Here is a 23,697-nt window from a genome sequence, read left to right as displayed (position 1 = left end):
CGTCCCTCTTTTAAGGGAAAAGCATTGTGTACCTTGTATTGCCAACATTCGATATCATGTTTAAAAAATAAAAGACCAAAATGATTCTTATTAGCAGATGGAAGTACTTTCAATAACCGTAAAATAAACAATGGAAGACTGTTTCCTAGTCATTGTCAACTGTGATGCCTTTGACCTCAAATTTTTGACGATATTAATTCGAAAATGACGTTAACGTTTCTTGCTTTCTCCTTAATTCCAAAAAGTAACGTCTCAAAAAATAATCCAATCATACATAATGACGTCCATCAAAACCACTGTCGATAAATTTTTAAATACATAAAAAGCTCGGCAAGCCTTGTGTTAAAGCTATGACAATCTAATTGCGGAGAAATATCATATCATAATCGGTGCAGTTTGAGTTAATGTATACATCTTTAAGGGAAAAAATGTATGACAAAACAATCAGAATTTAAGCAAAAAAAGTAATCGTCGCTTTCTCTGCTGGTATAGCTTTACTTCCCGGGGATTTCATCCGCCAAGTAGTTAGCACTTCAGTGTAGACATGAATTATCATTGATAGGGTCATAAATAAAAATTCACTGATAACTAAATTGCGATTTGTTTTTAAATGCTAAGGATGTTCTATCCCTAGAATAGATTTCCGTAGCTTTATTCGGCATAACCTTTTAGAATTTTGGGTCCTTGATGCTCTCCAACTTCGTTCTTTTTTTAGTCATTTAAATTTTATTTTACTCGGGTTGTCAGTGATGAGTCTATATTGGACTGAACGTGCGTCTGGCTTGAAATTTTAATCTTGGTTTCTAGGATGGAGAACAAGCATTGTTTTCTATACTCTAACATAATTTATTAAAAAAGAATTTTATAGATTGTATATGATATAATTTAAATGTGATATTACTCTGATTTCATCATATTCGTTTTATATGTCATTCATTTTCTGATTTATACTTTTTTATCACCTGGGCTAAACTTTCAAATGCCTGGAAAAGAAAAAAGAAATCATACAGAATGTCAGAAGTATCCCAGCTAAAACCGTATTAAGATATAAACATGAAAACTTGATAAGAATTGTAAACAAAGTTACTTATTTCAGAAAGATTTATATTAAAAAGACTAAAATCTTCCACACTGCTTAAACGGTGCAAATTTAGAAACCACATCGAACACATGAAAGATATGGATATACGTTTCATTTTCGAGACTCAATAAATAACAATATCAAAATCAATAACAGGGCACCGGAAATAACAGAAAACATTATGTGATGTTTTATTCGATTTGGTCTTGACTTCACAATTTCTGACAAAGTCTTAATAAGGCTTTTCAGTAAAACTTTTTTTTGTGATTATAAAACATACAATAATTTTGTTTTCCGTATTTTTTTGTTTTAATCCTTACGGTTTTTCACTTTTTTCATCTAAAACTACTAAAGAAGTGTGTTCCTTAAGAAATACCTGCACTAAAACTTATATATACATTAGAAATACCTTGTTCATGTTCTCGTATGTTGTATTTGAAAAGGCAACTCTTATATATGGGCATGGCTTTGAATCAAGAGTAAAATACCATCCTGGTGCAACAAAAACATTTTTCTCCTCCATTAACTTTTCAACCACTGGATTTGCATCCATTACTTTCAGTTTTATCCACAGAAACATTCCACCCTCTGGTTCGTCCCATTCTGCAACATCTACGACACATATGTTTTATTAATGCATGGACAGCTTCCATATGGAATATATATATAAGGAACTGTCAACTTCAGACAATCTAAATTTGATTTTGATTCCAGTGAACTTATGTCTAGGCTTATAATATCAATTCATATACAATGTATAAAAAATAGCTATAACGAAAATCTACTCACGGAATAGAGTTAATTTGTATGAAGTAAAACATGACCAATGAAACGACAAATTGAAATCTTTTACAAAATTCTACTCTACAATTATTTTAGAATTAACAGACTTTATTAGGCAATGATTGTCTGAGTGTAATTTCAGTGCATTGGAAAAATGATCCACCGTGATATCCGACAACTGAAGTTTAATCATAATATGGTACCAAAAAATCACAGTATTGGGCTGCTTATTTTAAATCTTTTAGTATATCATCTGTGATCATCAGTTTAATATGTTTCCAAATTATCTAAACCATATGTAATTCTTATAATTGTAAAAAAATCATAAGAACCCCTACCTTGTAAGTGATTTCTGGCAGCTTCTAAACATTCATATTTCATTTTTTCATAAAATGCTGACATTTTGTCTGCATTTGCAAAGAAACCCTCATATCCCCATTTCTTCAACAATGCTAACAGAAATTGCTAAACGTAAAATAAAAAAACCAAAAGACGATTAATTGCATTATGAATGAACTTGAATGTTATTTTCAATTAACTGGTATCCTTGGATAATATTTATTGTCATATGTTTCTGTCTATGAAGAAATAACATAAAAACAGGTTCAGACTGAATAACACGCGTAGAGGGTTATTTCACAGTGTGCATCACATTTATTATGTCATTTCGAATAGACAGAAAAAATATTACAGTCATTAATATTGGATCCTCAATGCTTTTCAACTTCGTTCTTTATTTAGTCTTTCGAATTTTTGAATTCGAGCCTCACTGATGAATCTTTTGTAGACGCGCGGTTAGGCGTACACAATTTTGTCCCTGTGTATATAATGAGTTTATTATGCGTTGTATTTCAAAAGCGTCAAACGTCGTATGAAAAAGTTCGTGTCAAATTAAGTTTGTTTTTTCAATATCATTTATAAACTCCGTAACGACTTTTCTTGAAGGAATAAAAATAAAAACAAGAGGAATACTCAAGTCGCATACAGTGACAATAATATATTTTCCAGCCTAATTTCGTTTACATTGCTTCTTCAAAAAACAATGAAACACACGCCAATGACACAATTGATACCAAGTTAAATGTTAATATAGACAAAATAGTGTGTGTAAGTTATTACTTTTACAGTTTATTCGTATATCGATTTGACGTGGGTCGGTTGATTGTGTTGTTGTCCAATGGGTCATTTTTGTATTCTTGTTTTTGCTAATGTGATTTATCTTTTTTTTTTTATTGTTTAAGATTATAACACAATGCTGTACCCATATTGTTGACATGTTGACCTATTATGTCTGCTGAATTTGTTCACACAAGTGAGAGGTTTAGATCGCTATCAAACCACCAATTGCATGTAACATTTGAACACAGAATATCTGACCCGGGTGGTTTAAATGGTTTATTTTTTGCTACAAAAACTCACCAGCATGGAATAAGGAATGAAATATTTGTTTGTGTTTTATTCGTTGAACACAAGTTCATCAAATATGGGATAATAGATGGTTGAAATACACGAACATATTTACCTGTGATAATCCACTTGTATGCTGAACAGACGTTTCTAAATTACATGTAAATGTGTCAATCAATGGAGCAGGTCCTGTCAACACACCAATACGAATCCTAAAATAGACATCATACTCTTTTAACGTATATTTTCGTCTAATGTTACCAGATATGGCATTTCAAATAAATAATAATGTCACACGGAACTTGGTTTACAATAAGAATACGAATTTAATTTGCATCTTGCTATCACTATTGTTAAGTTCTGTCATTTACTGAGTAAATCGTGTAAATGGCAGTGCTTGCATGATTTTACCTTGCCATCTTAACTTGGTCGATCAAACATAAATCAGGGTTCATTTCGTACTTCATTTTGAAATCATCCCTACGGGCGGTATCACGAGTTGGTTGACCGTTATGGAATAACCGTTTCACAGATAAAATCGGATATGTTCCTGACTTCGTTACTACAATCCCCTTCCCTTTCACGATTGTGACCTCCCGAATTAGATTATTTACAGGATTTTATATAAAAGTATAACATGAGCAACATATTTGGTGCACATGTGGAGCAGGATCTGCTTACCCTTCCGGAGCACCTGAGATCACCCCTAGTTTTTGGTGGAGTTCGTGTTGCTTATTCTTTAGTTTTATATGTTATGTAATGTGTACTATTGTTTTTCTGTTTGTCTTTTTCATACTTAGCCCTGGCGTTGTCAGTTTATTTTCGATTTTGGAGTTTGACTGTTCCTCTGGTATCTTTCGTTCCTTATTTATTGTCCTGAATATGCATTTAATTATCACTCATCAATCCATTATCCTCCTTCGTTTTTATTATAGCCACGTTTATAGTCATGGTTTTTTCGTTGACTTTACCAATTGTTGTATGTTGGCGTTTGTTTTTGTAGCAGTTCAGTGTTTATGTTATTCTGTTGTTTTCTTCAGTAAGTTGATGTGTTTCCCCGATTTTGGTTTGTAACGCGGATTTGTTTCAGTTAATCGATTTATGACTATTGAACAGCGGTACACTATTGTTGGCTTTAATTAAAGGTCCCGAAATGTAGGTTAACCACTTATTGAAATTTTCATGGCTTAATGATACTTGGTGAAGTTAACAGTTATCTTAGTAGCAATATACCAACTTCACCGGCATATGGGATATATATTTCCCAATTTATTCGATATTCAAGAGCTTGTAGCTCCTACTCAGACTTTGTAAAACGTAATCAGTGTCTGAGTAGAAAGTTGATGAACCAGGGGAATGTCAAAGAACGTCTCGTCCTTTTTCTAAAAAAAAGTTCATCGTAAGATACCAAGACCGTACCAAGACCTTGATGATAAATATTCCGTATCAACTTCACAAATAATACATGATGGTCTTGATGTATAGATTCTGCGTACTGATGTTGTTTATCATCTTAACAGCGTGTTTAATTGCTCTTTCATTTGTCTTTGTTCTATTATTAGTATTACTTTTACTGTTGGATTTTTTTATGTGATATCCGTTTAACGTGGCTCGGTACTTATACATCCCGTCAATGTGTTTGTATTGGGTGGTGTGTTTTGTATATGCGACTTTTTGTATTTCTTTGATTCTCATAACGCGACTCTGTTATCCCGTCAGTATGATAATGTTCTATTTTATGTCATTAAGAGATATTTCTATTATGAATTATAAAATACGTTGAACCACACACGTCAAAATCATTCAATCGCGTAGTGGAATTAACTATTTGTGAATTCTTATAAATTCTGTATAACTTTTGGACTAATTTAAATATCGGTCTATTTCCGAATTTTCTTCTTACATACTTCTGATTTTTAACCCTGTATGCTAACATTGCCACTGTGAAATTTTAAAATTGTGTGTATGTACATTGAACGACAAATATATGTGACGTATAAAATTTTCTGACGTCAAACACTCAAATCGATGCATGTCTTTGTAGATATAGATGTTTGTGTGTTCTGTTAAATTGTCCCTTTTAAAATTTTTACACGATGATGACTGCTGTACCCATATTTTAACTATTTTATCTATTGTGTCTGTTTAGTTAAACGCATCATTGTAAATATAACGGAATTTTATGAGACTGTCATCAAAGTGAGAGGTTTAGCGCCGTTAAACCAGTTTTAATCCACCATTTTCTACATTTGAAAATACCTGTACCAAGTCAGGAAAATGACAGTTCTTGACCATTCGTTTTTTATGTGTTTTGTTATTTGATTGTCATGTGATTATGGACTTTCCGAATTGATTTTCCTCCAAGTTCAGTACGTGTGATTTTACTTTTTACATTCATAGACCAACTGTAAATATACTATGTAAACTATATCATTTCGTTACTTACCCTGCTGATACTACTTTTGATACAGAGTCCATCCTCAATACAAGCCCATCAGTATCCATTGACAAAAAACTAGGCACATAAGGCTGATATATAAAAGAAAGAAATTATTTATCTTGCACATGCTAGAATTGATACAATGTTTGCCAATATTTTATATTTTAACAATTATTTGACTATTTTTCAGAATATTATTACTTTTTTTGTATTATTTTCTAATACTCTCCTTAGTTCACATTTTGAAAGTCATCAATTTAGAACCCTTGTTGTGTCAAGCTATATATGATTGTTTTTGTTATCAAATGTAGAATTTTGTAAAGTACCATATCTTATGTAAATGTATAACAATATAAGTTAAGTTATATTCAATCTTTCTTAGAGACAAATCAAGGTAAATCCTGATAAAGATCATATTCAAAGATATTACTACCGTGTAAAAATTGATAATTCTTCAGAACAAGTGTATCCAAATGCAAATAAGTTTATATAGGTCGTAAATTACTTTACAAACTCACAAACAACATTATTGTAAATACTAGGGTGTGATTTCTCATTGGTAATTTCGGTTTCCTCAGGTACAACCAAACGTCCGAACCAAATCTTGAAATGATTTGGCGTCGATTTTGTGTAGCTTGTGGTAAGGACATTTCGTCACTTTATAAGTTTATATAAACAGTAATACATATATTACAACCCTAAATTCTATGATATAAGTAAAAAGAGGAAAAGACACTAACATGCAAAAGCTATATTTTTCGTCTCTATATCTGTATGAAGTAAGGAATATGACATTTGTATTTCAGTAATTTTAATTGTCGAAATTCAAAAAGTAGAGCGTTTTGTTTTGTCATTATTTATGGACTTCCTCATTTTGAATTTACATTGGGGTTTGACAGATTTTTTTTTACATTTTTGTTTATAAACCAGCAAAACAAATAATACAGGATGCATGACACATTCCCCAAGTCGGTCTTGTTCTTTTTTTTGCGTGTGCCTCAACAGCTTGATATGAGCACACAGGAGGGGACTATATTCAAATGTTCGGCTTTCTTGATATTTTTCACGTGCTATTAAATAGTAATGTCATCTAAATGTTCTGAATAGTTGCAATCAAAACTTACTTTGGATCTTAGATAAAAGTAGGGGTCGTCTTCTATAATCAAGAACTTGTATTCCCTAGCAAGTTCATAAATCTCTTTCTTTCTCTCAAGCGTTAAACTTGCACCTGTTGGGTTTCCACATGTAGGTACACAGTATAAAAGTTTCGGTCCATCTTTACCAGGCTGTTGTATTTTTAAAGGATTCCATCTGGATAACACTTTTCTCAGCTCTGAAGGTATAATACCATGTTTGTCTGTATCTATGGGTATCATCTTAGGCTCCAGAGGATTCAGCTTAAATGTATTACAGGAAAATAGATGATCAATGTGAATGTTATAAAATAGCACTTCATCATACGCTAAAGTTACAATTTAGAAAGTTAAACACATAGATTGTTCTGTGAAAAACATTTAGCCATTATTATATTATTGTTCGTTTCTGTGTGTGTTACATTTTAACGTTGCGTCGTTTGTTTTCTCTTATTTTTTAGTGTAAATTCACATTGCTATAAGACGTGTCACGGTACTTGTTTATCCCAAATTTATGTATTTGGTTTTGATGTTATGTTTGTTATTCTCGTGGGATTTTGTCTGATGCTTGGTCTGTTTCTATGTGCGTTACATTTCAGTGCTGTGTCGTTGTTATCCTCTTATATTTAATGCGTTTCCCTCGGTTTTAGTTTGTTACCCCGATTTTGTTTTTTGTCCATGGATTTATGAGTTTTGAACAGCGGTATACTACTTTTACCTTTATTTAGAACATCTTTACCGCATATAAGTGTGCTCTAGATGTGTGCATCAATTTTTGTTAAATAGTTATCATTTATAAACTTGTCATGTCTATCAGAGGAATTTAAACAGGCAACTTCGTGGTTACATAATCTTTCTATTGAAATGAAAATAATAATGTCAATTGTTCCTGGAAAATAATTTTAATGATTGGAAGGTCAACAAGAGATTGTTTTGCCTAACAGATGTATCTGATTATCTTCGGAATAACTCACTACTGAAATTGCTCCTGCATAAGCTGGCGATTCCATCAAGCAGATGTCATCTTTGCATACAAGATTTCCCATAACCTGAAAAATAACTTAAGTATTAGATTTTGTCCGGGTTTTTGTTGTTGTTGTTCTTTTTGTTGTTGCTGGAGTTAGAAATTAGTAAGATTTTAATTTTTTTTTAAACATGACGAACATCAACTACTAGACTCTTAAATTGTTGATATATCTAGTTAGTTAACTATTTACATTCTTTAAAATCAAATTTCTAAACATTCCTTCAATTCTTTTGAATTTCACATAAAGGAAATATTGGCGTGACATCTTTAAAGTCGAATCAAATAAATATTTTTTTAGACAAATAAGCATTTAGAAACAGACAATATTTTTATAACAACTGTTTGTGTTAAAATCGAAGGATGATGTAAATTAAATCTCGTCATAAGGACCAAGAGGTCGTAATATTTGATTATAACTTATCCGCACCAATGATAATCCATGCTGTGCTCCATTTGTCATAATGCACTTCATTTCTCCAGGATGTTTATCATTATTGTAGGTTGGAGGATTGTGTACTTGTCTTTGCAGCTCGTATATCCAATTAAGTAACTCTTTGAACCTGAAAAAGACCATTTTGTTTTATTTCAGATAGATAAACATATAAAATTGCTTATTGCTTTGAGTTTTCCTGTGCTTTTGTTTCGGACGCCATTACAAAGTATGGTGTCTTAACTCAGTTTTAACATCACAAATAAAAAAAATGTAAACAAATTATATAAATAATACATTACTAAGCGTTCGAGGTGCTTTTTTCTGGATATACCTTCATTGGGAACACTCAATACCCACACATTCGAAACACAAATAGGAAGAGAAATCATTCGAAATACTGTCAAAAAGTAAAATCACAAAAATACTGAACTCAGAGGAAAATCAATTTGGAAAGTCCATAATCACATGGCAAAATCAAAAAACAAAACGCATCAAAAACGAATGGACAAGAACTGTCATATTCCTGACTTGGTACAGGCATTTTCAAATGTAGAAAATGGTGGATTAAACCTGGTTCTATAGCGCTAACCCTCTCACTTTAATAACAGTCTCATCAAATTCCGTTACATTTACATGATGCGTTAAATAAACAGTCACAATCAATAAAATAGTCAAAATATGGGAACATCAGTCATCATCGTATAACAATTTAACAGGACACAACAACATATACTATCTACGAACACATGGATTGATTTGAGTGTCTGACGTCAGAAAAATTATATACGTCACATAAATTTGTCGTTCAATGTGCATACAATAGTTATCAAAAGTACCTGGATTATAAACAATTTTAAATTTTACATAGGCAATGAGCGCAGACAGGGTTAAAAAATCAAAAGTATGTAAGAATAAATTACAGAAATCAAACTAGTCCAAAAGTTATACATAGAATTTATGAGAATCCAAAACTTTTAAAAGGAACAATTTAACAGGACACAAAAACCTATCCACGAACACATGGATCTACTCGAGTGTCCGACGTCAGAAAAATTATATACGTCACATAAATTTGTATAGTCTTTTAATCTTGAAAATAAAATATAAAATTTGTTTGCGTGATCTGAATTTGCATCTCATCTGAACTTTGTAAATTGATTTGTTTGTCAATAAATAAAAAAAATGCCCATTAGGTATCTTAAATACATATGTATTTCACACTGCAACTAAACAGACAAATGTTCAGTTAATAATCACACCAGTCAGTTGGTTTACACTGGCGGCACCCTTGATTAAAGTACAAAATGAAAGATTCTTAACCTTGCTGATCTTCCTTCAGCCAATTACATATCCTGCAAAATAAACAAAGTAAGAAAAATGGACTCTACACGCCAACCCCCTTGAATCATCATCTAGTTTATTGATAATAATAATTTGTATTTCGAAAAACAGATGGCATTCCCATGATAAATAACTGGACTCATATTCATATTCTTACATACTTGTTCTTTTATTCATATGATGTTGACTTCTTACAGGAACTTCTTAGAAAGAAAGAAAAGAAGTTAGAGGTTTTTCAACTTAAATTTCCGCTAAATAGATAATATTTTCACTCTAAATAATTCACAAATTGGTTACTATATTGAACGCATCTGTCCCATCGAACTTGAAAAGACAGATACGACAGATACAGTTGCCTATCTCGTATCGTCAAGTACATCTAGAAATAACTATCAAAAAGGGTCGCTTGAAAAAAAAACCACTTTACGATTAAAGAGATCAATTTAGTTTTTCAATTATGAACTTTCCATTTCGAAGCAGTATTCTAGGAAATGATTTCCTTAACAAAGGAATGCTATTCACAAGAAAGTTAATAAAACCAAGAGTTTTAAGTGGTGAAAATATGGGGGGGGAGGGGGGGGATTTAAGTAATATTAAAACTATGTTAACAAAATTGTACCCAGGACTTGCATCATACTGTAAAGCGTCCTTCGTGGCATTGTGGTCAAGTTCAATAGATGAGCCATCTCTGAAATTTAAAATAAAACCCCATATTCATTACAATTTTTATTATCCTGCAGTAATGCATATGATAAAACTTTTAATGTCAACAATTATATGTTATAATAGGATAACAATATATAGGGTTTGCAAGACCATTAACCAAATTACCATTTTGGAAATAATGAATAAGTCTTGCAAAAAATGACGGTAACAGATTTAAACATGGCATTGTATTAAATTTCTATCATTATTAGTTTAAGTGTGCTATGCATTTATAAATTTAGCAAAGTAAATAAATTCTAATAAAGTAATCAAACGAAAGGATCCAAGTGGCACATGAAATGCCTTCACAGACTATGATCCACTATATGTGCTTTATAAATGTTTATTGAAAATATATGTGTTATTTTAAATGACACGTTGACCACACAAACGTTTTTTCTTATACCAAACATGAACCCTACTGTAAATGGATACATGTTTTACGGTAAAAAAAAAATCCAGGCAAGTATCTGTAAGTCGGCTATGATAATCTAAAACAGGTTTTCATAAGGTAAATATGATACAACAACGGATGTCACAAGATATGTTCGATAATTTCGAACCCTAATATTACAATTTTCAGATGGATGCGACTGATTTACACATAACATTATGGCATCAGTCGGTGACCCCTAACCCTGCCTCGTCTGATTCCCAGTCCTAGATACAGCCCTGACAGTTGAACAGTTCTGTGCCAAAAGAAGGGCTTAAAAATTAAAGCATAACTTTGCCTCCAGGAGTTGAAACCTTAGTTTCTTTGTATTTTACAATTTTTTGAAAGGAATATTATTTGAAACAAAGTCTGATGTTATGCTAATTTCTTTTTTAATCCAAGATAAAAGTTATTGGGTGACATGACGATTGATGTATTTATAAATAAAATGAAAACGTTACGTTAACTAACAGAAAAAGTATCAAATAACTCAGTAATGGTATTAACTCACCTTAACTGGAATGTGGCTTTGACAGCAGGAAAGGTACTGTGGTTCGGCATTCCTCCAGATAAATATATGACATCATCCTCAGGTCCCATAGCTAAAAAGATTGATTGCGTCTTATTTACATGTAAAGAAAAGTTAAATAGTATGTCGAAATCGTTCAATATTTTTTTTTAGATCTTTTCTATTATTTGAAAGTTACAGTGTTATATTACGCACTAACTCCCAACATTTTCTTTTCTTTCGTGCAAATTCAATGTTTCGATGTCAGCGTTTAAATTTTTTTGAAACTCTAGCACAAATAAATGCTGAGAGAGAGCCGTGACTGTAGTGGTTAGTACATCGGACTACTAACACAAAGGTTCCTAGTTCGATTACTGTTCTGGGATGAAAATTTCAGGGACGGAATTTTCGGCTATCCCTTGACACCGTTTACGAGTATGGTCTCGAGGAACCGATGATTATCCGTCGGAAGGGGACGATAAATGGCTGACTCGTGTTAAGAGAGAGCCATATCTCTTGCACGTAAAATACACCCTTGTAGATTTCGAAAAGGGCAGCACTCGCACCCGCAAAGTGGTAAAGGGTCTATTAGTAAATAAGTTGCAAAACTTATTTTCCAATCCACTATAAATAAATATGTTTGAATTAAAAATTAAATTAACTGCTGTTTTGTACTCACATACTAGTTTTGCATGTTGTGATCGGATTGGTGATGGTTTCCTACCAATACCAGTTTCATTTAAGTAACGTTCGTAATCCATCGTACACTCAGGTTGTACGTATAACGCCAAGCAAAGTTAAAGTCATTAATTTGAATAGTTATATTCACTAGATACCGATCATGATATTGAATTCTAATAAGCAAAGTCGGGAATTAGAACATCAATGTTTAAACATAGTCACAAAACATTTAGCAATTACCATATGTATCCTATTTGGTAAATTAAGTGATAAAAACGACATAGATGTATATGATGGCAATAGTTTATCATGCAAAGTCGCATCCTGGTGGTGGATTTTTTGTGTGGCTACCGAAAAAAGGCGTCTTTCTTGTACTTACTAGAATATATATAGCGTTCCATATTATGTCTTGTTCATAGTCGATTATGTTCTGTCTGTCATTGATTTACCATCCGTCTATGTCGTCTATGTTTAGATGTTTTCCTATTTTAAATTGCCTTTCACATAAAGTTTAACACATGGTCCAAATGTGCTCAGATCTTTATGAAATAAACTCAGTCCTGATTAAGCAACTTTCAGTTTCTCCTTTTTAAAACTTGATTTGTGATTTATAACGATGTGATTCGTGGCATGTCTGTTAATATGGTATGTATCCCATTGTACAAAGACACAGTTAAGCCTGCTTCCATTTCAAGAAATTTATAATGAAAATCGGTTGAAAACTAAACTTGACATCATATGGGCGGATTACGTTTGTTCCGTAATAAACAGTCATTTAATGTATATCTATATCGCAGCATATGTAGTATGTATCTTTAAAAATTCCTTAGAAATTCAGAATTGTATTGCTGTAAGATTACTGATGTTGGTTTGTGTTTCTTGGTAGTTAGTTATATGTAATGCTTTGTGGGTTGTTTTATGGCGTTTCTTTAATTTTTTTTTCTAGAACTTGACTTTATAGATAATGACTCCCAATATAATTTTCTCCCTTTATATGATAGTTACAACCCTGATTATGATATATCAGTCCGAATAGTAGTAAAGACGTGCTCTTATCTACCAGTGGGAAATTATTAAATAATAAATGTGTGCAGATGGGGCTTCGAATTGTTAACCGCAGAAACCAGAGGGGATTTCATTGGATAATTAACTGTCCAGAATCCTTGTGGGAGCAGTGTAGTTGACTACTTTATAGTATCAGAGGAACTATTAGATAAAGTTTTTTTTATGTTCATGACTTGTTAGTTGATCTTTTTGATCACCTCAGGTCTCTGTTATGTTACATATAGATATGAAAGTTCATGTACTAATATTCAGAATGAACACTCTCCGATAACCCCTCCATTAATCCAAGTACTAAAAATAAAAAGGAACAACTAAAGTGGTTTGATTTTTCTTCAATTAAAATGCGTTAAAAATTATATGACAAGAAAAAATATATATAATAACGACCTTATTGTTAGAGGGAATTTCTTCAGTTTTTTAAAACTTTATAGAAAAACTAGGAAAAGTAAATATACACAGTTCCGTAATGATCTTATTGTACAATACCCGGCCTTACTACAGTCTCTCAGTTCTGAATCCTCTACGAAATGAGATACATCTAATATATCAAACTCTGATTGGTTACACTATTCGAAAAAGCTTGATTCAAATTCCTTACCTGTAAATAAAGAACTAATTGATTCACTTATTAAACTATAAAAGCATAAAATTTTCACAGAATAGGATTATAAAATCAAAGAAAAAGAGTTAAATGAAACATTTAAATCGCTAAAACAAATCAGGCAGATTTGGCTCCATAATAAATGAGATGCTCAAGTGCAGCCAATCATATCTGTTTAAATGTTTTGTAAAACGTTATCAAGGTACCAGGATTGTAATTGTGTACGCCAGACGCGAGTTTCGTCTACATAAGACTCATCAGTGACGCTCATATCAAGTCTAACAAGTGCAAAGTCGAAGAGTATTGAGGATCCAAAATTTCAAAACGTTGTGCCAAATACAGCTAAGGTTTTCTATGTCTGGGATAAGAAAATCCATAAAAAGATATTTAACAAAGTATAACAATAGGACAATTTCCTGAAATATGGGATAAAAGATTTAGTGTCCCATTACATAATGTAGGATCTAAAGATTACCCATCAAATTTTAGGGGCATCACGATAAGTGGTTATGTAGGAAATATTTTTTTTAAATATTAAATAACAGATTAGAAAAGTTTATAGCTAAAAGAAATATAGTTGGTCCAGAGCAAAAAGGGATTGTGTAAAGGAAAAAGAACTAGTTTGTACTTAAAACGTTATTTGGTAAATACATAAACGCCTCTTTATAAATCGACTGTTTAAAAAAATTTGAATTTTTGAAATATAAAGGATTTTCTACATCAGGAATGGATTACCGTAGCTGTATTTTGCAAAAATTTTGGGAATTGTGGTCCTCAATGCTCTTCGACTGCGTACTTTATTTTGCATTTTTATATAATTTTTATCTATGATATTTTTATTGATAACCGTGTTAACACCGAAGTGCTGACTACGTTTGTGTGATACATTCGATGAAGAAACGTAATCCAGCAGCGGCATCGACTCAGTGATATATTTAGATATCAAAGGAATCAGATTTATAGTTTAATACGCCAAAACTAATGAAGTGTCGATATCAGTTCTTCTTAAATCTGTTGGAGCAGCGTTGGAGTCAGGAACACACACCTGTTAATGGCGTCCTTGTAATGTAACCATGTGTGAGCGTCATGTACAATATGAAATAGAACCTTCTAGTAGTATAATTAATGTGCTTTGTCTATATACCTTTTAGGTTTTCTTTGCTGACATATTTGTTTACTTTTATTATTTTAACACAATGTTGACTGCTGTATCCCATTTTTTGACATTTTTACCTAGTATGTATGTTTGTTTTGTTCACACATTGTTGTAAATGTAATGGAATTTTATACAACTCGAATACAAATGAGAGGTTTAGCTTGCTATGAAAGCAAGTGTTATCTGCCATTGTCTACATTAAGAAAGTGTCTGTACCAAGTCATGAATATGACAGTTGGTATCCACTCGTTTGATGTGTTAGAGCTTTTGATTTTGTCATTTGATTGTGTTTTTTTCCGTTTTGAATTTTCTTCGGAGTTCAGTGTTTTTGTTATTTTACTTTTTATCTTAATTTCAATGGGATATAGATGTAAACACTCATTTGGTGACCTTCTGCTGTTGTTTTTTTATTTGGTCGGGTTGTTGTCTCTTTGACACATTCCCCATTTCCATTCTCAATTTTACTCATTGAATTGTTAGTTATGGTGTGACAGGACAGGACATCATTAATATATTTCAACCAACTTTCAGATATATAAATGTAATCGGTTCATGATTTTAAAGTTCTACATCCTAGTTTACAAAATAAGGAGATGTCGTATAGGTGGCCATGATACAATTATCCACAAGAACATGACTCATATTTTAAAATTGCAGAAAAAGAAATATACTTGCATTGCTAAACATATAAAAATAAGTGTTGATATACGCTTATAAACCGAAAAAAACTCAATGAAACTCGTGTTTATCCTTTTTGAAACGCTCGTACAATACATTCTATAGTATCTGAAAATATCAGTACATTTCTTGCATGTGATTTTGATACATACAACTTATAAACCTTATTGAATTAAACAATAACAATGCAACAGCTGCAGTTTATTTTAGCATTATTCTTGTGTAGTTTGTAAGATATAATCAATTTTAAAGTGTTCTTCTCTTATGATAACGTAAAATATAAAACTAACTTTTGCGTGATATTTCTATGAGATATCAAAATTGTATCAAACATGAAAAGAAGATGTTTACATTTATATAACTTTACGTGTCAAAATAAGATTATATTTTTGCGGAGTCGACATTAAAATGTGGCTTGTTTTAGCAACTGCAGCGGTAATATCATTGATCCTCTTAGTATATTTTTACATCAACCCACATCTGTGTACATCAAGTGAAAAGGAATGATTTAATATGTTGGTGAAAACTTTGTGTTTGAAGAGGCGTTATATAAGAACACCAAGTACTATGGTGAATAGGGCAGCATTGTTATGTGGATTAATTCTTGTACTACTTATATTGATATGTTATTTGTTAACCAGTGTTGATTTAGGCAAATTACAGAAAAATTTGAAAAACTGGACAAAATCAAAAATATCAAAACTTCCCGTCCTAGAGTCGGGAAAAGATGGCGTTATAGATAAGGCTGTGGTGCTACTTTCTGATAGCAAAACAAATGTAAGCCCACCGAATCAAAGGAAGCGTACAAACCACACATCGTCATCTAGTCGTAAACAAATGAAAGAACACCATCAACCGAAATATTACAACTCAACTATCGAAAGATTAGACAACATTCGTGTATTTGATTGGTCATTACCAGTATGGAGTAATTCTTCGTGCATTCCGCTTAAAAATCTTCACAAAACAACCTACATTTGCTTATTTGATCCGAAGGACGATATTAATTTCTCACGATCACTTATTGAAACTGGTGTATGGGATAAACAGTTACTACGAGAATTCAAACTATTACTAGCACAACAACAGGACCTTAACCTCATAGATATTGGCTCACATTTAGGATTATATAGTCTTACAGCAGCAATGCTTGGACACAATGTTGTATCTGTGGAACCTTTTGATAAATTGTTTCCAGCCTTTTACAAGTCCGTAGTAATGAACAAATTTGAGAAACGCATAACATTGCTTGCGAACGCAATCTCCAGTAAAAAGGAATTTGTAAAAGTGTCATACGATGATAAGGACATGTCATCGGCAACTGTGCAGTCTGTTAATGAAGAAGAAATAACAATTGAAAACATTGCTTCACAAAAAGTTATACCGTCCATTACGTGGAAAGATCTAGCTCACTTCGTTCCTTTTAATAAGATTGTTTTAAAGTATGATATATCATTCCGAAACCATAATATCAATCTATTAACTGAAGCTAGTGATTTGTTTTCCACATTAGATGTTCAATACGTGTTCATGCACTGGGATAATTTCATTCTTGATGCAGGTAATATTGTGGCGTTTTTCAAATCGCGGTCATACATTCCCAAAAAAAGAGTTTTTGGAAAACCATTGAAGTTAAGCAAATTTTTAAAATGGAAAGGTGGTATTATTTGGGAAAAAGATAGTCGAGCGTAGACTTTGTTAGTATTAAATGATTTGTACATCATATACTTTTGTGTTTTGTGTTTGAAAATGAAAGATTGATATTGTTTTAAATACCAATGACAATATCATTAATTTTGTGTAAGAAAGTGATGCATGATTGCTGCTTGATACCATTTACAACCATAATATACTGGTATTAAATTTTTTCATATTTTTTTCTATTTTTGCTCCATTTATATATTATACACTGTATATATATATAAATCTAAATAGGCGATTAAGGGCATAGGTAGGGATGATTTCTCGTTCAATGACAGAAGTGTTTTTCCTTGTCAGGGAATGAGGAATCACAAAATACCAGTATGTCTTTGGCAATTTATTTGGAAAAAATTGATGCAACCTACCATTATGGAAAAGGAAAAACTACAATCAATCCTTTCTTAAGGATTCTTTATTTGCTACACCAATCGAGGGAGACGTCCTTACATTGGTAGCATATAACTAGCACATGTCTTGTTACCGGTTTCTAAATATACTTTTTTTATATACATGTATATAAGTATATCACAGACGACACAAAGGTGAACAACCATATAAATTTTTTGAACAATTTTATGACACCTATCAATTAATAATGTACATTTCATTAGGGACTATCATTTGCTCTTGATTTTTTTTCATTTTCATAGTACATGTACCTTCTGATATGTGTTTTTTTTTGTCTCTCAACATATATATATTTTCTAGTAATTCAGCAACCATGTTCGTCAAAGTTTCATAAGATTACTCGCCAAAACGTTAAATACTAAAAATAAATTAAAGACTGAAAGTATAATTATATACATAATATCTTAAATTATGTTATATGAATTTAAGGCGCAATTACTACATAAGTAAGCCGCCTTCCAAAACAAATAACAACAACAACAACCATTTACAACAAAAATAAAAAATAAAACTCAACAAAAGATACCATGTATATAATATGGTACGTTATCCCTTTTTTAAATAACCTTGGAGTTCGTTGTTTCAATAGCAGAATGTATCTCAAATAAATCTAAAGACTGGGTGTTCTAGCATATGAGACAATTACTACACCAATAACACGGAAATAACCAAAGCAATAACTAATGTGCGTATTTCGTCTGCCTTCGAACATCTACAGTAGTCATCTAGATGTTTCAAACGATTCAAAGTGATTCGAAAAAAATACAAAAAGTGTTTTTTTACTGAAGGCAAACCATCTGAGCTAAAAGTCAGATAGCATTGGAACATAAGTATGGGTCTGTAAAATGACATTTCCATATCAACATTGATAAAGAAACATAAATTTGAGTCATAAACAACAGCTGAAACAGTACTAAAAGAAAGATTAACATTAATATGTAAAATCCTTATATTGCATATAAATATATAATTTAATCTGTTGCCCAAGTTATGGACGGAAAAAAAAATATAAATAGTATGTCTTTTAGTCCTTAAACTTTGAAAAAAATGCATACAATAAAAGTTTTATTTGACAGTATAACAAATAAATAAGCAGTTTTGTCACGATGGCTTATGAGACAAGTATCCATCATGAACAAAAGAACAGAAATGTATGTGTTGACATTTCATGTTAATAAGAAAACAATCCCTAACAATAAGCACAGGCAACAATGTATTTCACAAGGAAAATTAAAAACAGACACACGTTGGTCAATTTAATTCATCCAACTTAGACATAGCTCATGTTGTTTTTGGTACCTAAATATCTTGAGATAAAGGAACAATATTTGTTCTATCTGAACAGTATTTTTTTACATTATAGAACTGAATACAATGCATAAATGCATTTGGAAGCTTAACTTACATGTTTCGAATCTTTATAAATTAATTGTGTATATAAACTATAAATTTACCAGGTAAGCATATCCATGATATACCAAAAAAACACAAAAGTGCTGAATATTAGGTATCGACCCTAATATGAGCTGGAAAATATGGAGCTTTTTTCTAAAGTTGAGTGACCCAAATGGTTGTTTTCTTTCGGTACTTTTTGTAAATATGTTTTTTTTTTCTTTTTTTGGATGAACGATTTCTGATTCCTCTTTTGGCGAACAAAAATCTTAATTAATATCAATTTATATGCCAAACATTTATTTTAGATGTAACTAATTTAGTTTATCGTCCCAAATGAGTGAGCCTCACGAATATTTATAGAAATAGATTTATAAAAGAGTAATGGTTATTTTCCCAGATTATTTTTTTAATTGACTGTATTCTTAGTTTTTACCTGCATTTTATTTTTTCTGCATGACCACTTTGTTTGGAACACTCTGGATTTGGTACTTTTTCGAAAATCATCTCTGAAATTCAAAATCCTCCTGAAGTCAAATATTATGCACAAAGCAGAGAAAGTGACATATGGGAAACAAAAATCAAAGAAGACATAACAACAAAAAAACACTGCAACATACTGAAAACTTTACAACTTACGCGCAACACGAACCTCATCAAGTAATGAAAATACGAAGGTTTGTGTGCCCCAACCGGATAAAGAATTCCTGAGCCAGTATTTACGCTGGTCTTATTATGGTAAATTCGATGAGGAGGTATCACACTGTTGCAGATCAGTAAATGCATATTGAATTGCCTTTAAAGAAGAATTTAAATGTTAAGAACAATCGGACCACATTAATTTAATTTTCTAACTCTACTTAGCTACATGACCATGAAAAAAGACAAAGGTGAGTATTACTGTAAAGACCTGACATCAAATAAAGCAGCAATTACAATTATAGACGAATAACAGATAAACTGTTGATACAGAGCAACGCATTGCATGTAAGTATTTCTAATAGTTAGATGCAAACCTTGAAATCAAAATATAGATTCATTAGCAGAGTTTTAACCTTCCACTGGTGATTTCCCGCAAACTGATCTAGTCCCAATTTTAACATTTAACTAAACAGAAGTTTCTTAATCAATAGGCCATGACTGACGAATAGGACTAAACAATATCCATGGACATAACATATGTTAATGCTAATTCAAATGCATAAGATTATCGTAGAGCAAAGAAGAGGACATATAAATATGATTAAAACATCAGAAAACTGCACTTTCAATATTCAATGGTATATTTTGTTTGTGATGCAGATCAACTTACAATTTCGTTCTACGAAGCAGAAACTCCTATTGTGGCCTCTAAAAAGACTAAAATCAAAGTGTTTGAAGCGCTGAAGGATAAATAAAGGCAACAGTAGTTAACTGCTGTTGGAAATGCATAAATCTATTAAGAGAAAACAACCTGTGTTACAAAGATTGCTTTAATTTATCAGTTGGAAGTACAATTAAACATTGCATTGTACAAACCATTGGTTGTAGCAAATTCAACTACAATTGTGGACAATGGAAAATAACTCTTATTTTAAAGATTACTTTAACAATGACATTATTGACATTTTAGAACAGATATTAGTTTCCTGCACCTTGAACAAGTTATGTAACATAATTTCGTAACTAGAAAATCTGAAAATAAACTTCATTGATAAATTCTTAGAAATGGTTATGGATAATATGTATAAAATATTATGATTATACACCATATTATGTCAAAAGAGGTTATCAACCTTTGAAAAATTAAATATCAAGTCAGTACCATATGGTTTTGACTTCATTCCATGCACATGATGCACTCTTTGCCCAAAAGGGTCAAAATTTAAGGGTTTCTTGTCTTTCAAATTTGCGCTCCTATGATCGATTAGCAACTCAAATTTAAACAAGCGAGATGTCATCCACCATTTTCAAAAATCTGTTGTAACTTTGAAAGCAGAACTGTTCAATATCTATATCATTTTTTCAACCTCTTGTAGAGGTATTGACAAACTCTTTTAATTTGTGTCTACTCATAGAGTCAAAATAAGAAACTTGTCGAAAACAACAGGAATTTGAATAGCAGAAATACTCAAAAACGTACTGTGTGAAATATTTTACGTATATCTGTCTTGAATCTACAACATAAAAAATATCTCTTTTTTGTTGGACACAAATGTTATTTAATATTGTAATTTTCTGTTGCCTTTATTTACATGTCTGTGAAAAAAAATCCTCGTTTACCAAAATACGTAAGAAACTCTCATCTGTCTAGTATATATATATATTTTATAGATCTAACATTGTTGGGTTGATGTTTAGACGATTTGTATATACATAATGTACACAGCCATGTATCACCATCATTGCTGGTGATCTGATGGATAAATCTGTTGTAGAGTTGTCACTGACTCAGACGTACATATATATATATATATATAAAAATATATAGGAAGAAAAACAGCTAGATACGGTTATCAAATCTTTAAAAAAAAAAATAGAAAATCACATCTATCCGTCAAATAATACCATCTACAGTTAAAGAAACTGACCACAATAAAAATAAAATATTAAACAATCGCTATTCAAATACTGTTTAAACCATTACTTCCTTTGATACTATATTCTTATATGACAATAACCATACAACTATAGAACTATTGGAGTGGTTCGTGAACGGTTCGTCTATTTAATTTACACTATTGAACTGTTACACCAGAATTATATACTTTAAAAATGAATAAAGGTGAATGTGTTAAATAATTATTAGTATATATTTCAATTGGAAAATAATGATTTTGATTCTGTAAAAAGTAAAATCACAAACAGAACAAACTCAGAGAAAAATTCAAAACAGAAAGTCCCTAATCGATGGCAAAAAAAAAAGGTCAAACACATCAAACGAATTGATTACAACTGTCATATTCCTGACTTGGTAAAGGCATTTTCTTTCGTAGAAAATTATGGTTTAAAAAGGGTTGCATAGCTAGCTAAACCTTCAACTTGTATGACATTGTATAAAATTCTCATTGTTTCCATTATTTTGACAACGATGTGAGAACCAAACAAACAGACGTAATAGTTAAAAATGTCAAAAATAGGGGGAAAACAGTTTATATTGTGATATAATCTTAATCATTACAAAAACATACAGATATATACAAAGAAGCACATTGTAATGTTGACTTAAGGCCATTTCTGTGATACCTACGATATATTATATCTGTACATGTTGACCTGTGGGTAATCCTGTGATTCCTCATCCTACGATGTATTATATCTATACATGTAAACTATGGGTATTTTTGTGGTTCATACGATGTATTATATCTGTACATGTTGACCTGTAGTTCATACGATTAATATACCTATACATGTTGACCTGTGGTTCCTACGATTACTTTACCTATACATGTTGACCTGTGGTTCCTACGCCTACGATTACTATACCTTTACATGTTGACCTATGGGTATTTCTGTGATTCCTACTATGTATTATACATGTACATTATGACCCGTGAGTATTTCTGTGATACCTACGATGAATTATACCTATACATGATGACCTGTTAGTATTCCTGTGATACCTACGATGTATTATACCTCAGGCATAGATTACCTTAGCTGTATTTGGCAAAACTTTTAGGAATTTTGGTCCTCAATGCTCTTCAACTTCGAACGTCACTGATGAGTCTTTGTAGATGAAACGCGCGTCTGGCGTATATACAAAATTTAGTCCTGGTATCTATGATGAGTTTAAATAGACCTATACATGATGACCTGCGAGTATTTCTTTGATACCTACGATGTATTATACATATACATGACCTGTGAGTATTCATGTGATACCTTACGATTTATTATTTCTGTACTTTTCATTCTATGGCTATTTCTGTGACTCATACGATGTATTTATCTGTACATGTTAACCTATCTATGAGTATATGTGATACCTACGATGTATTATATCTGTACATTTCATTCTAGTTATTTCTGTGACACCTACGATGTTGTATATCTATACATGTTTACATATTGGTATCTCTGTGACACATAACTTTTTAATCTTATATTTCGTTTTGAACCTGTATTCCCTAATTAGTTCAGAAATTGTCGTTTTAATGTGTCTTTATACTTTTTTAATTTTCTGTGTATCAATATTTTAATAATTCGATATAAAAAAGTTAGAAATTATTCGGTGGTTGTAATCTTTCATTTCATTCTCATCAGATAACATTAGACATGTGTATTCAAAGTATGAAGCATCAAAGCTTTATGGTGCACAAAAGTTAATCCTCTCGCTGCTTCCACAAACATTATGCGACTTTTATCTCATGTGTAAAAAGTCAAAACATTGGCAGGATTAAAGAATAATGAAAGAAATGTATCTCTGCCATGACTAATATGAATCTATCCTTAGTGATAAGAGATATAAGTGGTTTCACTGTCACATAGTGGTTTGTGTTTTGTGTGTTTTCATTTTATTTTTTTTATCATGGGGCTTTCTTTAATTGGATTGGTTTGTCTTGTTTAATTCATTCACATGTTTTTTTCTGTTCTAGTTGATTTATATTTTGCAAAACAAATTTTTTTTTTCATGATAGGTGACTATTGTGTCTTTAAATATACAATTTTGTTGTTCAGTAGCTGTGTCGATATTTATCAAACTTTCTTTTTTTTTACATTTTTCATGTGCTTTGTTCCAG

The 23,697-nt window shown here is 31.5% G+C and overlaps 2 protein-coding genes across 2 annotated transcripts; one reads left to right on the top strand and one right to left on the bottom strand.

Moving 5' to 3' along the window:
• Window positions 1-873: 873 nt before the first annotated feature.
• Window positions 874-12,082, bottom strand: LOC134709869 (kynurenine/alpha-aminoadipate aminotransferase, mitochondrial-like). The gene is made up of 11 exons (XM_063570003.1): window positions 11,971-12,082; window positions 11,295-11,385; window positions 10,265-10,333; window positions 8,299-8,431; window positions 7,819-7,893; window positions 6,836-7,108; window positions 5,718-5,800; window positions 3,387-3,483; window positions 2,203-2,329; window positions 1,491-1,693; window positions 874-983 (listed from the first exon to the last, which is right to left on the bottom strand). Exons 1-11 carry the CDS (start codon window positions 12,050-12,052, stop codon window positions 930-932), a joined length of 1,287 nt encoding a protein of 428 aa, XP_063426073.1. The 5' UTR covers window positions 12,053-12,082; the 3' UTR covers window positions 874-929.
• A 3,674-nt stretch (window positions 12,083-15,756) lies between these two features.
• Window positions 15,757-17,193, top strand: LOC134683663 (uncharacterized). Its single transcript, XM_063542978.1, has one exon. It carries the CDS (start codon window positions 15,986-15,988, stop codon window positions 17,162-17,164), a length of 1,179 nt encoding a protein of 392 aa, XP_063399048.1. The 5' UTR covers window positions 15,757-15,985; the 3' UTR covers window positions 17,165-17,193.
• The last annotated feature ends 6,504 nt before the right edge of the window (window positions 17,194-23,697 follow it).

The sequence above is a fragment of the Mytilus trossulus genome, chromosome 1 (genome assembly GCF_036588685.1).
Source record: "Mytilus trossulus isolate FHL-02 chromosome 1, PNRI_Mtr1.1.1.hap1, whole genome shotgun sequence".
NCBI lineage: Eukaryota > Metazoa > Mollusca > Bivalvia > Mytilida > Mytilidae > Mytilus > Mytilus trossulus.
The sequence above is the reverse complement of the archived record's forward strand: the minus strand, read 5'-3'. Positions and strand labels throughout refer to the sequence as shown.

Coding starts and splice junctions, on each gene's coding strand:
- LOC134683663 (XM_063542978.1), top strand. CDS start 15,986: ATGTTGGTGAAAACTTTGTGTTTGAAGAGGCGTTATATAAGAACACCA.
- LOC134709869 (XM_063570003.1), bottom strand. CDS start 12,052: ATGGATTACGAACGTTACTTAAATGAAACTGGTATTGGTAGGAAACCA. Junction 10,334..11,294: donor AAAGCCACATTCCAGTTAAG/GTGAGTTAATAC, acceptor TTTAAATTTCAG/AGATGGCTCATCTATTGAAC. Junction 7,109..7,818: donor ATGCAGGAGCAATTTCAGTA/GTGAGTTATTCC, acceptor AATACATTTAAG/CTGAATCCTCTGGAGCCTAA.